The sequence below is a fragment of the Durio zibethinus genome, chromosome 10 (genome assembly GCF_047325235.1).
Source record: "Durio zibethinus cultivar Kanyao isolate XHJ-2024 chromosome 10, ASM4732523v1, whole genome shotgun sequence".
Classification (NCBI taxonomy): Eukaryota; Viridiplantae; Streptophyta; class Magnoliopsida; order Malvales; family Malvaceae; genus Durio; species Durio zibethinus.
In genome coordinates, this window is record NC_143171.1 from 28,357,257 (window position 1) to 28,374,811 (window position 17,555).

Below are 17,555 nucleotides of genomic sequence, written 5' to 3' on the forward strand. Positions count from 1 at the left end.
CCATGGTCTGATTGAGTTAAAATTTTATCAATAGGTTTATGATTCAGAGTTTTACATTTTATATGGTGAAGATCGAGTTTGAAGCTCTCTAGAAATAAATTCAGGGTGTATTTATTGAGTAACCTATTTAGTGAAATTTCTCCAATTATCTCTCTAGTTGCTGATTAGCTCTAATTTTAGCTAGAAACAAACTTTGTATATCCATTATTTGATAGTGAAGTTTTTTTTGTGGTTTGTGATTTTTTTCTCTACATTGGAGGGTTTTTCATGTAAATCTTGGTGTGTTTTATCTTTTTTGCATTGTTGATTGTTGATCATTGTTTATTACTGTGGGTTTATTGTGATATATTGGTTTTGCATTGTTATGTTTATTGTTTTAGGCCCAATAAGGGGTATCGGAGCGATGGTTATTTTGAGATATCGATATAAAAGTAACCCAAGATAGAAGTAAATTTTGTTTGAGATCATTGATGGTGATAAAGTTTTATGATAAAATTGACAGCATCAAATTATTCAATTTGACAGCCTATGATAAAAAATCATTTATACTGTAAAGATTTGTATGAGTTGGTATTAGTTGATTTGGTTAAACTAGTAGATACGAAAGATGAAACTGAAATAAGTTGGGTAGAAATATGCTGACTAAAATCAGAGAATGGGTTGATATCAGTATGTTTCATTATATAGCGTAAGAGATAGATGCTTACACTGTTTGAAAAAAATTAATAGCATTGTATGAGAGAAAAATACATATGAATAAAGTTATGCTTCTTAAAAAGCTTACAACTTTATAGTATAGGGATGGACGATTGATTACATAATACTTGAGTTATTTTTAAGATATATTTAATCGGATGACTACAATAGAATTTAAGATGGATGATAAAATGAATGTATTATTTTTTTTTTTGAGTTTATTGCTAGATAATTGAAATACTCTAGTTGTAACTGTTCTTAATTCAACTTCTGATTATAAGGTGATATTGGAGATGATAAAAGATAATATGCTTAATGAAGAAGCAGGGCGAAAAGATTTAGACATTAAGAATCAAACTTTAATCATAGAGAATAGGAATAAAAACACTGATAAAGGTCAAAACTTAAAAGGTTATAGTAAGTCTAAACATAGATTCAAGTCCAAAGATAAAGTAAAATGCTTTCATTGTGGTAAAACAGGTCATATAAAGGTATATAAAGTGAAATACTTTCATTGTGGTAAAACAGGTCATATAAAGTGATACTGCAAAATCTTGAAGCAATAACAGAAAAATGAGAAAGATAAAAATTTAGATGATGGCAATATTGTAGCAGTGAATTCAAACAATAATTCAGTTACTTTGATTTGTACATATAGTAATTGTAATAATATTGGTGATCTTGGCATTGAGTGAATAGTTGACACAAGACTGGTATATCATTGTGTTCCTAAGAGAAAGTCGTTTACAACTTACAAAGCAAGAGAAGAGTGTATCACGGATTGTTAAGACTGGTGATATTATTATACAACTAGTATGGGACACATATTGACTTTGAAGGATGTCAGGCACATTTCAGATATGAGAATGAACTTACCTACTAATGTCTTTGATAAAGAAGATATGAGAGTTGATAAAAAAATAGGCAGTGAAAGTTTTTCAAAGGATCTATGATAGTTATAAAGAGAAAACTATGCTGCATAACGTATAAAACATGGATGCAATTGAAAGGTAACCAGATAAATATTGTTAAAGATGATGTTTCAGCAAACTTATGGCACAAGAGGCTGGCATACATAAGTGAAAAGAGGTTACATATTTTGACGAGGTAGTATCTTATTCCCTTAGCCAAAGGTATGTTTCTTAATTTATGTGATAATTATTTATTTAGTAAGCATCGTAGAGTTTCTTTTCTTAAGAGTTCTCAGAGAAAAGAAAACATATTAAAATTAATTTATTCTAACGTATGTAGTCTTATTGAAGTTAAGTCGTTGGGTGGTAGCAAGTATTTTGTTACTTTTATTGATAATGTTTTATGTAAGACTTGGGTGTATATGTTAAAAAATAAGTCATGTATTGTAGCATTTTAAAAAATTTCATGTTATGGTGGAAAGATGATATGGTTGCCCTTGAAGTGTATTTGAACTAATAATAGTGAGGAATACATATCCAAAGACTTTGAAGAGTATTGTTCAAAGCATGGGATCAGGCGTGAGATGATAGAACCTGAACCATCATAGCATAATGGTATAGTTGAAAGGATGAATCGCACTATTATAAAAAAAGTCAGATGCATATTGAGGATGACAAAATTATCAAAGCCATTCTATGGTAAAGCAATCAACATAGCTTATTATTTGCTTAACAAATCATTATCAGTTCCTTTGAGCTTTGACATTTCAGAAAGAGTGTGTATAAGGAAAGATGATTTATACTTTCACTTGAAAGTTTTTGGGTATAAAGTATTTATGCATGTGCCAAAAAGATAGAGATCAAAGCTTGATAATAAAGTCACACAGTGTGTGTTTGTAAGATATGGTGATGAGAAATTTAGTTACAGAGTATGTGATCCAGTAAAAAGAAATATAGTTAAAAGTAGAGATGTAGTCTTCTATAAAAGAAACTATAACAGATCTTGAGAAAAATGAGAAGACTATATAGTTTATTATTGAGTGTGATGTTTTAACACTGATAGAGTTTTCACAGGAAAGAGCCACAGATGGTAAAAATGAGAAACACAATTTGAAGATATGAATAAGCTAACCATAGTTAGTGATGAGCCAGATGCAATCAATTTTGAGCAGGAGGAATAATTCTTTCTACCTAAAAATGTTGAATAGGATGAGCTACCTTTGGCATAAGGTGATGTAAAGTCTTAACCTAAGAGAATCTATTAGAAAGCACAGGTCATCTATCAGATATCTAAGTTTATATTTTATTTTAGTTATCAGTGAGGGGGAGCTAGAGAGCTTTCAAGATGTGTAAGCTATTCTAGATAGAAAGCAATGGTTAAAAGTAATGAAAGAAAAGATAGAGTCATTACGAAAAAATGGTACATATGATTTTGTTAAACTTTTAAAAGGAAGGAGACCATTGAAAAATAAATGGGTGTTCAAATTGAAGAAAAAATGGTGATAAGCTAGTGAGGTACAAAATTCAATTAATAGTGAAAGTTTTTTCTCAGAAATCAGGCATTGATTTTGATGAGATCTTCTCTTCAGTTGTAAAGATGAGTTCCATTCAAGTGATACTAGTATTAGCAGCTAGTTTAAATATTGAGCTTAAGTAACTTATTGTAAAGACTGCATTCTTGCATGGTAACTTACAAGATGACGTTTATATGAATCAGCTTGAGGATTTTGATGTAAAAAAAAAAGAGCACTTAGTTTGCAAATTAAAAAAAAGCTTACATGGCTTGAAATAAGCTCCGCAACAATGGTACAAAAAGTTTAATTTTTTTATAGTAAGTCACAGCTGTAAAAGAACGACAGGGAATCTTTATTTGTATATCAAAAAATTCTCTAATGGTAACTTCATTATTCTCTTATTATATGTTTATGATATATTAATTGTGAGATAAAATGCTGGTATGGTTCGCAAGTTGAAAAAACAATTGTCTAAATCATTTGACATAAAAGATTTAGGTTCAGCAAATAAAATTTTTTATATGAACATTATCTAGGAAAGGGAGCTAAAAATTTGTGGTTATCACAAGAAAAATATAGTGAACGGGTGCTTAATAGATTTAACATGCAACATACTAAATCAGTTAGCAATCCATTTGTTAATCATTTTAATCTAAATAAGAAATCTTGTCCAATGATTAAAGAAGAGCAACTAGCTAAATTTAGTATTTCTTATTCTTCTGCAGTCAATTTTTTTTTATGTATCTTATGATTTGCACATGACTTGACATTACTCATACAATTGGTATAGTGAGCAGATTTTTTTTTAATCCGAAAAAAATTCACTGAAAAATAGTGAAATAGATTTTTAAATATTTAAATGGCACTTAAAAAATATACTTAAGTCATGGAGTTTCACAATCAATTCTAGAAGGATTTATTAATACTAACATGACAGGTGATCTTGATGGTAAAAAATTTATTTCAGGGTATTTGTTCACTTTTGTCAGAGAAGTTATGTCTTGGTAGTCTAAGTTACAGAAATGTGTTGCTTTATCAACTACAGAGACTGAGTATAACTGAAGTAGGTAAAAAAATGCTTTGGATAAAACTTTTCTTCTTGAATTGGAGTTGAATTAAAAAAAGTATGTGATGTTCTGTGATAGCTAGAGTGCTTTAGATTTGAGTAAGAATGCCATGTACTAAGCTAGAATAAAGCACATTGATGTTAGATATCACTGGTCACGTTTGAAAAATAACAGATGCTGTTGAAGAAAATCTATACTGATGAGAATGTAGCAGATATGTTGACTAAAATATTTTTCAAGAATAAACTTGAGCTCTGTAGTAACTTGGCCGAAATGGATTCCTTGACCAAGGTAAAGTCTAAATGAAACTGTTATGGTGATGAATCTCCTTCTAATAGGGCTGGAGGAGGAGATTATTAGAAAAGTAGGTCCAGCCCCATGTAATTGGTTTTGAGCCAATCAAAAGTCATAGGTCTTAATCTTTCTTTTTACATAGAGCCCTAGCTACTTAATAAAAAGAGATGAGAATTATTTTAAGGTGAAAAATAAGGTGGCGCCACAAACCAAAAAAAAAAAGAAAAAAAAGCTAGAAAAATAGAGAGAGAAAAAAAAAGAGAGAGTTGGTTGATCAAAAGTTGATCCATGGTCTGATTGAGTTAAAATTTTATCAATAGATTTATGATTTAGAGTTTTACATTTTGAATAGTGAAGATTGGGTTTGAAGCTCTCTAGAAACAAATCTATGGTGTATTTGTTGAGTCACTTATTTAGTAAGATTTTTTTAATTATCTCTCTAATTGTTGATTAGCTTTAGTTTTAATTAAAGAAGAACTTTGTATATCTATTATTTGATAGTGAATATTTTTTCTGATGGTTCGTGATTTTTTTTTTCTATACTAAAAGGTTTTCTACGTAAATATTGGTGTGTTTTATTTTATTTTTTTTACGTTATTGATTGTTGATTATTTTTTATTACTGTGGGTTTATTGTTATATATTACTTCTGCGTTGTTATATTTATTGTTTCAAGCTCAATAGTTTTATGTCTTAATATTGAGGAAGTATGTTTTGGATCTGAGTTATGTGGTGCAGTTAGCACATTTGAGACTTAGAGAAGATGTATCATATGATGAGCATCATATACGAATTGTCGATAGAAAGGAACACGTTTTGAGAAGAAGAACTATTCCTTTTGTTAAAGTTCAATGGAGTAATCATTCCGAAAGAGAAGTAACTTGAGAGTTAGAAAATAATATGAAAGAGAAGTATCTTTATCTTTTTAAGAGCCAAGGTATGAGTTTAGAGGACTAAACTCCTTTTAAGGAGGAAAGGATGTAATCAGGTCTCCACAAATGGTACCAGAACGGGTACTAATCAGATGGGAGCTAAGTGTTATATTATGGAAGCTACCTTTAGAATTCTACGGGAGTTAAGTGTTACACGGTGGGATTCATCTCTAGAATCTCAATATTTAGTATGATCTTGTAATCTGTGTGTGCTTTACATTGGGTTTACCTAACATTTGATGTGATTCAGTAGATCTGTATGCTTTGCATTGGGTTTGATGAGGACATCAAATTTTAATGAGAAAAGTTTGTAACGTTCCAATCCCACATCGAGATAATATGAAATTCTACTATGATATACATGTAGAGACCTAAATCCAAATCTGTGAGATGTCTTTTATGAGATAAAATCGTGAGACCTTCTGATCAAATAAGATAATATCTCACAGATTGAGTGTGAATCTACACAAACAATATAATAAAAAACCAAGTTCAAGTCTTCAGTTGCAGTCTCAGAAATTGTTTGAGAAAGCTTGATAGCCATAAGAGGGAGGTTGTTTTTATTGATTTATAATAACAAGTAATAATCCTGAAAATACCATTGATAGACACGCATTTGACCATAACAACAGCACTGAAATCGCAGATACATTATTCAAATTAATAAATCAACTAGTACTCTTTCCCATGTCAATGTTCTACTGCATTGTATTTTCTTTGGACTTGGGATTTTTTATTGTCACTTTCGTCCCTAACTACATCCAAGGCACTGCAATGACTTCAAACTATTGTTGGTTTTGTTCTGTCTGATAATTTTAGATGTTGTAAAAGGTTGCAGTCACTAACCAGGGAATGACTCACCAATATATGAATAGGTAGGAAATGAAAACTAAGGTAATAATAGAAAACAGTTATCCTACTTGTTAATGGATACACGAACCAAAGAAAAGGACTAATTCTGACCAAAGGGCTGAAATTATATAGTTGCCTGTCTGCTTGCTGAATTAATAAATATTTATATGATTAGGCCACGTGAGTTGTGAATCAAGCATCTTGACCAACAAATTAAAAGGCTTTCACGTCTTTGTTTCTTCTTTATGAATAAACGACCCTCCTAAGATATACATTGCCTGTGGAAGGACTGGAAGAGGAAGATAAGTTGTTTAGCTAGACAAGCTAAGGAAATGGGGGTGAGGACCGGGTTGATGTTATTATTCCTAGTTTTCATGGTACTGCAGACGGGAGAGGGACAATTATCTGAGACTTTCTACAAAACTACTTGTCCGGAAGTGGAATCCATAGTAAGAAAGGTCGTGACACAAAAGTTTAACCAGACGTTCGTCACAGTTCCTGCGACCCTGCGTCTGTTTTTCCATGACTGCTTTGTTGAGGTAGTGGAGCATAATCAATCTTCCTTTTTCCCTCTTGTTTCTCGCCTAAAAATCAAACGTTTCTTTGTTACAACCTATTGGTAAGGTGTTTGATATTATGGAATTGGAATCATCTATCCTTTCTATGCATATATATTTCCAGTTAAAGACATGCTGGTTTTCTTCTCTTGTTTTTAGAGTCTGCTTTGGAGATCGGATTGTCCTTTTCCCTTCCATTGCTTGCATATCTAATTGAATATATTTGTTTCGCAAATCTTACAGCAGATGAACTTATGAATGTACTATGAAGAAGATTAGGCAATAGCAAAAAATAAAAGAATCAATCAAACGGAGTCTAATTTTTTTTTTCTTATAAAGAAATCAAAATGGGTTAATTAATTTCAATTTGTCACGGTCACATTTGGGGGCCTGTTACATCGCATTTGTAGCTGACCTGGAACATAACCAAACCGTTGACTATGGGTGGTTAAAAAAAAATCACATGTTATTTAAGTAGATAAAAAGTTGGAAGGCCGTCGTGTTTCTGATAGCAAATCTCATAAAACTTAAAGGGGACCTTCAAAGGACAAATCATTTTATATATTTCCCTTGTATATGGTTATGTTTTGGTCGCTTTTGTAGGGTTGTGATGCATCAATCATGATTGCTTCACCGAATGGGGATGCAGAGAAGGATGCTCCGGACAATCTCTCCCTTGCAGGAGATGGATTCGATACAGTAATAAAGGCAAAGCAGGCAGTGGAACAAACGTGCCCAAGAGTAGTCTCCTGCGCTGACATTTTGGCTATTGCTACTAGGGATGTTATAGCCCTGGTAAGGAATGCCCAACCAGTCAAACATGCCCTTGTTATATGTTATACATATTACATGGCAAAACTCATAAGTAATCTAATTGTCTTTTCATTTGATAAAATCCCAGGCTGGAGGTCCTTCATTCAAAGTAGAATTGGGACGTCGAGATGGCCTTATTTCACAGGCATCCAGGGTAGCTGGAAATCTCCCAGAACCTAGTTTCAATCTCACTCAACTTGACACCATTTTTGCCAAAAACAAACTTACACAAACTGATATGATTGCACTCTCCGGAGTTCATACTGTAGGCTTCTCTCACTGCAGTCGCTTTGCAAATCGCTTATACTCATTTTCTCCATCTTCTCCTGTTGATCCCGATCTGGATCCTACCTATGCACAGCAGTTGATGCAAGCCTGCCCTCAAAATGTAGACCCCAGAATTGCCGTCAACATGGATCCTGTAACCCCACAAATTTTTGATAATGTGTACTTTCAGAATCTTGTTGCTAAGAAGGGCTTGCTCACCTCAGATGAAGTGCTCTTCACTAATGCAGCATCAAAACCTACTGTAATTGATTTTGCTAATAACCCTGGTGACTTTAATGGAGCCTTCATCACAGCAATGAGGAAGCTTGGAAGGGTGGGAGTTAAGACTGGTCAAGCAGGAGAAATAAGGGTCGACTGCACAGCCTTTAATTCTTGAAGGGTAGATCTTGGCAAGAAATATAAGCCTCAATAAGATGGGTTTTGTTTTAATCACAAATAAAAGTGGCCCAATTTCTTTCTCTATCTTGTGGTTTGTTGCATCTTTATGGAGATTACCTGCAAGGAGTTTCTCCTAATCAAAGAATAATATAATACTATTATGTTTGAACCCCGTCGTTCATCTCTTCTTTCTGGATCTTGTCAGTGCTGTAACCGATGCCATTGTTTTCTAAATCACAGAATAAAAGGCATTAATTGTCATATTATTCTTGGAGGCTTCAAGTTTATCTATTGTTAACATGTCATTGCCAACAGTGTTGTGTGTCTGAGAGAGAGGGACAAAGGGAGGTTGGCATTCCTTCGTTTATGATAAATTTGAAAATTTCAGATACACATGCATTTGACCTTAATAACAGCACCAAAAAATGATTACTTAAACTTGACAAGCTCGCATTTTCTTCCCATATCAATGGTTAAATATTATTTAGACTTTGTTGTCACTATTTTGTGGTTTTCATCAATAATTTACAATCAGGACACTGCATTTTAGAGTCTGAACTCATCTGAAATTTTCCTCTTGTAAAAGGGAGGAAAGCTCTAATTTATAAGATGATAAGTAATCTCTAGTAGATGATCATAGTATTGGCTTGAAATTATAGTTCTAATTGTTTTGTTCTCTCTAACCATTTGAGATGTTCTAAAAGAAAGTTGTACCTTACTAATTAGGGAATGACTTCCTAATCTCATATTCCCAATACCTATAGAAAAAAAACAAAAAAAATTGTCACTCGCATCCCTTTGAATTAAAGGCAGGGTTCTCTAGTAATAATCACATCCCTTAGTATACCATCAAAACCACACTGCTTTACACATCAGGACAAGCACAATCTCCATAATCAAGAGATGAAAGCATAATCTACAATCGAGGTAACCGATAGTGGGAAATGTAGAAAACTTACATCATCAAAATCAAACTGAGTTCAAATAACAGGTGAGCAAATGTACACCACTTGAACACTCAAAGCAGAATCTTTCGCAAATAAATGGTATCACTGAACTAGATTACAAAGCAATGAATAAAATCAAAATGTTTTTTGGTTTTGGAACATGCTCTGGACTACCATCTTTGCACAATACTATTATCACAAATTTAAGGAAGACTCATACAACCTCAGTTTTCGCACAAAAATGCCGCCTAAAATGGATGAAATATTCATGAGACCCTCCTAGATATCATCCTTTTAAGTCAAGTGCGAGACTTTCCATAAAGATTGGTGTAAACAATCTTAGTACGGTACACAAGTATCATGCTTAAAACAGCTGCAATGACGCAAAATCCTGACATAATCATGGAAGTCAGAAAGAAGCATATAGAACCTTCGCACTTAAGTGGTTCATCCCGGGCAAATATCCCTGAGAAAGTTGAACCTGAAATCTGCGGCTTGATATGATGTTGATGAGCTTGCTTCTCTGCTTCACGGTCATAAATACTGCTAGCAATTACACCTGAGAAGACAAGTGAACCTGCAGGATTTGCCAGTGTGAGGAAATTGTACAGAGCCCCGAACTTTTTCAAGCCAAACAACTCGGAGGCAGCAGCTGGCACAATTGCCCAATGGGCACCATAGCCGAGCCCTATCAACAGAGTACCAATATGCATTGCTCCAGGCCATCCCATAGCAAAGAATACATGGCCAACAGCCATAACTAGCTGGGCCACAGCAATAGCTATTGGCCGTGGATAAGCATAATCCCTATACAGTGATGTCACAGTAAAAAGGTAAAAAAAATTAATCAAAACCATTATTAAAGTTTGATGCTATCAGCATCCAGGTGCAAATGATATCAGTTTGTACCTCACAATAATCTCTGAGAAGTAACCCCCACCAACACGACCAAGAAAGTTCCAAATGCTAATCATGGATACAAATATATGAGTATTATCATACCCTAGAGATTGGCTCATCTGACCAAGATTATCTATCACTGTCAATCCTGATCCTGAACCTAATAGAAGAGAGAAAAAGATGAGCCATAAGTCTGCTTTGATCAAAGCCTGCATCAAGGTAAAGTCCTCCCCTCTATGAGGACCTCTCCTTCTCTTCACCCTTACTGCTCCAACAGCAGCTGCTTGGAACAGTTTTACTTGCAACTGAGCAATTCGTTTTTGCCTTTCTGATGCTGGAAGCAAGTCTACTTCCTTCGGTTTCTCATCTTCAACCTCACTGAATATTACTTCATGAGCATCATGTTCAGATTTTCCAGCTGCTTGTTGCTCAGGTTTTGGTAGAAGAACCTCTTCCACTGGATCTCTAGGCTCTTCGCAGAAACTCATTTTAATGGGAATAGCTATGGGAATGAAAAGAAGAGAAAACAAAATCACTGTAAAAATTGTGACTAAAGTGTGGCTCACATTAACAAGATCTTCCAAAAGCATCACTCCCATCAAGTAAGCAGCCAGTAGGAGGCACACACTATAAATAAATGTAAAACTTAAACCATCAGATGGGCGCACTTGTCTGTGACCTCCAACAGGTCTGATAATGAACATTAGTGCAATAACTACCATTGCTGGCCCAACTGCAACCATGAATATTAAAGACGCTTGATCTGGGAAATTAATCGTTGTGTATATCTGAGTCAAAATTGCACCGCTCAAACCAGCAAAGCCCTTGAGTATTCCTACCACGGGACCCCTGCTTTTGGGAAAATTTTGCACACAAGAAACCAAAGCAGCTGTATTGAAGTAGGTTTCACCATTGTTTCCCACAAATATTAAGATGCACATCTGCGAACTGAGATGGGTTAACAGCCTAACCAAAGCGGGATGCTGTATAATATTGACACTTTCTGATTGATACAATAGTAACTTTTCATTTTTCCAGATAAAAGAACATAGCTTGATATTCATCTAACAAATTTTCTTTTCTAATTTAGGATCAGATCACGTCTAATCAACATAGCAATCTTCGATTTTTTTCATAATCCGAAAACTTTCAATAAATTTTCTCCCCCAATCATTTAAAAGAATCAATAAATGAAATCTTAAAATGATCAAATTATGACTCAACATTCACCAAACATGGCTACCATTCATATGGAGATTAAAAAGATCAAAATTTATAAGTTAAACAAATTACTATATGAACCAGAATGTTCAAAAAGAAGAAGAAACAGAGGATAACATCGCTTCCAGGCAAACAGAAGAGAAACAAGAGAACTGAAAGAGACTTAGAAAGAGAGAGAATAAAGTCAAGCAATAAACATATTCGACTTCCAACCAAGAACAATGAACAGAAAAACAAAAACTTTAAGATTTCACCTATCTCATTCATTAAAAAAATTAAAATTAAAACGATACTCACAGCCCACAAAGGCAAAACTGGAGCTCTCCCAGTAACAATCAACCAAACCCAGCCATAACCAACAAGATTCTGCAAAACACCAACGAACAAAGCACCCCATAAAGGCAATATCTCAGACAAGCTTCCAGCTAAGAACCCAACACTGTCTCCGAGATCTTTAGCCACACCTAACTTTGAAAGCTGTCTTTGATTATAATTCAAAGATCTCTTTATCACAGGTGATATGCTACCAAATATATACCCAACCCCAGCACAAGATTGTATCCACATTGCAGCCACAAAAACCAGCCATCTATTATTCACAAAAACCTGAAAACTTTCTTTCAATCTTCCCATTATGTGATTCTCCAAAAACCTACCAAAAAAAAAGGAAGAAGGTGTCCTTATTGATTGTGAGATTTTGGCTTTCGTTCTTCAATCCAAGCTGTAAAATATTGGGTTTTTAACAAAAACCAGATCTTTTTTTTAAAGACGAAAACATTGTGGGTTAAACATATTTATATGCAAAACAACAAAAGAGAAGGGTAAAGGATGATGATGTTGTTGATATGGTGTTTCATTGGGTCACCGTTCATGGTGCAGGCATTTTTGCATTATTTTCATTATAATCCTGTGATTTCAGAATCTTGTTCTAGCTATTTACAGGAAATGCCACTGTGGTAAAGATGAAGATGAGGAAGCAAAAGTTGACATTGATTTGATGCCTCATTGTTGCCGTAATATCTTTGAGAGACAAAAGTTAGGAACTGGTTTTTGTTTCTATCGATGGCAGTTACCATTTGGTTTCCATGTTCTTCTGTTTGAGGTTCTGAGTGTTTGACACGTCGAGTGTTAGAGATATTTTGATGGTTGAGATCAACTCCAATGTAACTGCCTTTCCTCTTTCTCCTAAAATTTTCACTGTCAAAAAACAGGAAAAGCAAAAAAAAATCTTCGAAGGGGGGCAACATTATACTGTAACAATCATAGCATATTTTAAGTTTCCTCTGGTCATTATCTTTAACCAAGAAAATAAACAAAAAATTTTTTTTTTGACTGTTGCCTTTCTAACTATGTATCATCCATAATTGACCTGAAAATTCAGGAATGGGTATATAAGAAGTAATTCCTTTCTGTCATGTGGATACAAAATCTTGACAGTTGACATATAAAAATTGCTGTCTTTTTTTTTTTTTTTTTTTTTTTTGTTCTGTCAATTGCTTCTAGACCTTCTGTTATAAAAAGGAATCATGTTTTCATTTCCTGGAAGAACTACATATTAAGAAAGCATTGCATCAGATTAAGCAATCTCTTATGCAACTTGTTAGACAACATATATAATGCTTTTCTACATTCCTTATTGGGTGAGATTAGCCATCTATCATAGGATTAGAGAACTTCAAAATGAAAATCCAACTTTATGCACATTATTCTAATGGAATTATCTTTGGCTTCAGCCAGGATATCTTATTTGCATACGCTTGATACAAAATTTGAGTGGGAATTACCCTTGGAAAGTAAAAGTTTCCATTTCTGTAGTTCTATATATACCTTTCATTTATTTCAGTTTTTGATTTTGTTTTTTTTTTTTCTTCATTCTTATGATAAAATCCAAGGGTCTTGCAAATAATTAGCTATAGCTTTCTAGTCAGGTGTCCTTTGTAAAGTCTAGTAACTATGAAAGATATAATAAAATCATAAATTTAATTTAATTGATTTATGTAATTATTTTTAAAATATAATATTAAATAATTTAAATTTAAAATTTAAAATTTGTAATATTTTTTTATTTTCATTATAATTTTTTGTAAAAAAATACTATAGAAGTTAGTATTCATTTGCTGCTTAATTAAGAGGCTATTTTCTATTTGTTTAATAAGCAATGATTCCATCCACCAATATTGAATTGCGGTTGTCAGTGGAGAACAATATGGGTTTCAATACTCAATAAACCATTTTTCTAATAAAATTAGTCCTTAAAAAGTAAATTATCAGATCATTCAAACATTTTTATCTCTTTTTTTGTCTGTCACTCTCAGGCCTCAAATTATATTAAAAATAGAAAATGAACATAGATCCTTGTGTATCGGACAAGCAAAATAATGTAACAAAAACAACAGATTCCATGAATCACATGGGAAAAGGTGATTTTCTCTATATTTCCTTTTTCCACCACCCGAAATTTTCTTTTTCTAGGTTCTAAATTGACAGAAGGAAGAAGAATCAGAACCAACAACCTTGACTAATAATGAAAAAATCTCATGTGATTTTAAAGTCCAACATATTTAATAACTCGACCCCAGCATGTATCATGGTGCAGGAACTTTTAAAATCAAAGTAGGTGCATATTCTAGATATTTTCAATGTCAAGACTATGAAGTTTTGATTTTCTTGAATTCTCTTTCTTCATTCCTGATCTCAAGTACCTTCTCAAGCACTCGAGCCTCATATTTAAGAGAAGCATTATCTTTCCTTATGGATTCTAATCTTCCCATTACTGCACTAAAATCTGTCTCCATTTGAGCTCTTTGCTTGTTTAAATCATCAATCGGCTTTTCTTTTGCCAAGAAAGCCTTACTAAGATTAGTATTCTTAACACTTAATTTGGCAAGCCTTTTGCTAGTCTCTGCCAATTGCTCCTCTAAAATTGTCTATGATTTCTCCAACTTTTTTGAGACCTTCATTATAGCATCATGAATCCTTAGTTCCTGCTCTTTTCAAACAAAGCGTAGTTGCTGCATGCATTCCTTGAAGACCGCATGTAAATGAGTTAACCTTTCTTCACGTGTAGCTTTCTTCTGCAAAGCTTCATCTAGTTCTTGCTTTAGAGAAAGTGAGAAACTGCTTCTACTTCTTCCTTCTCCCTTCCTGCATATAACTTGTTGAAAAAACAAAAGTAGCTAAATATAGTCTATAGAATAAAAAAAACTTAAAAAGCCCATAATTAACTGACAACAAAATCTAAAAAAGAAACACAACTATACCTGCAACAGCTTCTAAGGCCATCTTCTCGCAAATTGCTTTTGTATCCCACCTACAATACTTTAATTCTACTACAAGACCACAAGGGGTATTCTCAGATTTCAAAATCCTCATTTGGAGAGCGATAGAAAGGAATTAGAATGTGTGTAGGGAGAGCCTACCTATTTTGTTGTTTCTTTTGCTAGAAAAATTGTAAATGATTTTTAACTTTTTGAGAATATTTTTAAATTTCTTAAATTTTAAAATGCCATATTAATGTGCATTCGATCAACTGCTTTTAGCTATTGGTTTTTAATTTTTATTGCCTGTATAGTGCAGGTTCATGATTAATTATTAGATTCTTATTATTTTGTAATCATAAAATTATTAATGAATTTGATTACCCTAATACACTTATTTTAGGGTTTTTAAGATTATTGCGTGTTTAAGAGTTTATCAATTTAAATTGTTTTTGGATAGTTTTTTTTCTTTTGTTTTATGTGGATGCTAAATGAATTTTTCAATTAATTGATGGATATTTGAGGATGATACCAGACTGAAAATGTGTTTGTTTCTTGATAAAATTATCGGATAGAGAAAAAAAATTGAAAGAAAAAAGAAAAACTCAATTGCCATTTAATCAATATTAACCACGTAAGCAATGATAAAACATTAATTAGTTGAAAACACCTTATTCAAGGAAAAAAAATTAGAACTACCCCTATTTAAGAATAAAGATTTTAATGTACTCCTTTGTGGGAAAAAATTCTGAGAAGCAAGGGGTAACAGACAGGTGAGACGAGGAGTTCTCATTGTTGCCACACCAAATAGATTACTAAAATCTATGCCTTGGCTGGAACTTAATCTGTTGCTTAATTTTGGTTTGTAATGTAGATAATATTGCAGCTAAACAGTCAGGTTGCGGTTGCAGACACTGTTGAGAAACGGCTTGTCTAGCAGCGAAGGTAGGCATCTGCCTTCTTATCCATCCTAACTAAAGCTAGTCATTTCCTTCTTATCCATCATTTTCTTCTTAGTATAGGGATCCTATACTTGAATATTGATCCTGATGAATATAAGCTTGTCAAATTCTAAAAACACTCCATCGACACTGAATTCAATCTCATCATCACAACACTCATATCTAAAATATATAGATATAATATAATATATAAGTTAAGATTTAATTTTAAATTTATAAGATGTCATTTATGGGATAAAATCATAAATTTTTTTTATTAAAATAAATAATATCTTATAAGTTAAGTACGAGCCTTCATAAATGATATTAGAGTGGTCATCAATCGATGAAAATTAATTAATATATTATGGAAGTCATTAAGTATTACATGATGAGAAACCACATCTAAAATTTTAACATATGATGTAGTTTTGATCATATGATTGGATTCGATTTAATAAAAACGTTAAGTTTTAAAGGTAGAGAGATTGTAATGTTTTCAATCTCACATTAAAAAAAATATGTGAATATAGTATAATATATATATAGAAATCTAAATTCAAATTTATCATATATTTTTATGAGATAAAATCACGAGACTTTCAGATCAAAACGAATAATAACTTTTAAATTGAGTATAGATTTTCACAAATAAAATTCTCAATTATGATATATATATATGTAAAGATTTAAATTTTTTTTACGAGATAAAATCATAAGACTTTTAAATTAAAATGAATAATATTTTACAGATTAAATTTTCATTAAAATATAATGCTTAATTGCTTTCCTGAGTGCTTTAATCCCATGAACAGTTAAAAAGACAAATCTTGATTAGGTTAGGTAGCTAATAAGAAAATATGCCTACTCTTCCCACTACACCCTACAAATCTAAACCCGATTTGCATCAAATTCTGCTATGTTGCTACAGAAATAGGCTAGCTCCATAAGAAGCTAGCTTTCATGCATGAAATTCAGAAGAAAATTGCTTTTCTGTGAATAAATTATATTTATTTTTGTGTCTCCATTAGCTTAAATGACTGTCGATATGTCCGAGCAGTTAAGGCTTTAGTGGGTCAAAAGCCTTAATTATTGCTGAAACGAACCCACTCTTTAATGGACCAAAATTCAGCTCATCCTTTGGGCTAAATCAGGACATAAGTGGGCTGGTCCAAGTTTTGGCTTTTTGGGTCATAGGCCTATATTTTAGCTCAAGTGAGCCTATTTTTTAAGGACCCAGAATTCAGCTCAGCCACAATAGTTATAGGCTTGGCCCAGTTCAATATTTCTTAGGTAATAATTAATGCCAAAGTGACCATAAAAAATTGTGATCGTTATGATGAAACGTCAAGGTTTCGTGATAATTGTCACGAACTCAAATCTATAAAATATTTCAAACTAGTGTTCTGATCAGTCAACACTCTACTTTGCACTCATTTGCATTGGCTCAGTCACTTGTCTTCTAGCAATTAAACTATCCTATCTATTTAAGATTTTAGATGAGAGTTTCTTATGTTGAACTGCTGTATCTTTTCTGAAGCAGACTTGTGAGCAATAACTATGGATTATCATATGATCATACAGCAAAATTTAGCTTTTTCTTCTTTCTCTATGTTACTTGATAACTGGTTTGCTTTATTCCATTTTGCTTTTTATGGTTGAATAACTCGCTCAGTCTTTTATTCCATTTTGCCTTACTAAAATAACGAATCCTTCTGCTAATATAAAACCCATAATAAAATGGCACAAATAGCAAAATTATAGATATTGATTGAAAATTACATGCTGACTGACTGACAACATTGGAATTTCTTGTCTCTCAGAGTCCACCTCCAGCAAATAGTCAATAACCAAATCCAATTAGCAGCCAAAACTTTAATTCTTGATGGAAAAAATGTAATCCTGGAAAGTCAAGAAGCTGCCATATACACTTTATCCTTGCCTTGGCTTGACCATGGGGATATATGCAGAAAAGCTCTGCCAGAAAA

General features: G+C 32.8%; 2 protein-coding genes across 3 annotated transcripts; one reads left to right on the forward strand and one right to left on the reverse strand.

Moving 5' to 3' along the window:
* Positions 1-6,518: 6,518 nt before the first annotated feature.
* Positions 6,519-8,523, forward strand: LOC111292610 (peroxidase 55-like). The gene is made up of 3 exons (XM_022885060.2): positions 6,519-6,804; positions 7,426-7,617; positions 7,724-8,523. Exons 1-3 carry the CDS (start codon positions 6,598-6,600, stop codon positions 8,297-8,299), a joined length of 975 nt encoding a protein of 324 aa, XP_022740795.2. The 5' UTR covers positions 6,519-6,597; the 3' UTR covers positions 8,300-8,523.
* Positions 8,524-9,264: 741 nt separating this feature from the next.
* LOC111292224 (protein NUCLEAR FUSION DEFECTIVE 4-like) lies at positions 9,265-12,400 on the reverse strand. 2 transcript variants are annotated; one of them, XM_089767128.1, is made up of 3 exons: positions 11,667-12,400; positions 10,158-11,089; positions 9,265-10,055 (listed from the first exon to the last, which is right to left on the reverse strand). In XM_089767128.1, the coding sequence occupies exons 1-3, from the start codon at positions 12,000-12,002 to the stop codon at positions 9,548-9,550; spliced, it is 1,776 nt and encodes a 591-aa protein (XP_089623254.1). In that variant the 5' UTR covers positions 12,003-12,400; the 3' UTR covers positions 9,265-9,547. The 2 variants fall into 2 exon arrangements, with proteins under 2 accessions (XP_089623254.1, XP_089623255.1); XM_089767129.1 differs by having other exon boundaries at positions 10,158-11,096; positions 11,667-12,244.
* Positions 12,401-17,555: the final 5,155 nt, after the last annotated feature.

What these genes read in the sequence shown, in the direction of transcription:
- LOC111292610 (XM_022885060.2), top strand. Translation starts at nt 6,598, where the DNA reads ATGGGGGTGAGGACCGGGTTGATGTTATTATTCCTAGTTTTCATGGTA. An exon ending in TCCATGACTGCTTTGTTGAG is followed by an intron (nt 6,805 to 7,425) that starts GTAGTGGAGCAT and finishes TCGCTTTTGTAG; the next exon opens with GGTTGTGATGCATCAATCAT. An exon ending in CTAGGGATGTTATAGCCCTG is followed by an intron (nt 7,618 to 7,723) that starts GTAAGGAATGCC and finishes ATAAAATCCCAG; the next exon opens with GCTGGAGGTCCTTCATTCAA.
- LOC111292224 (XM_089767128.1), bottom strand. Translation starts at nt 12,002, where the DNA reads ATGGGAAGATTGAAAGAAAGTTTTCAGGTTTTTGTGAATAATAGATGG. An exon ending in CAGTTTTGCCTTTGTGGGCT is followed by an intron (nt 11,090 to 11,666) that starts GTGAGTATCGTT and finishes CTCAGTTCGCAG; the next exon opens with ATGTGCATCTTAATATTTGT. An exon ending in TTCTCAGAGATTATTGTGAG is followed by an intron (nt 10,056 to 10,157) that starts GTACAAACTGAT and finishes ATCACTGTATAG; the next exon opens with GGATTATGCTTATCCACGGC.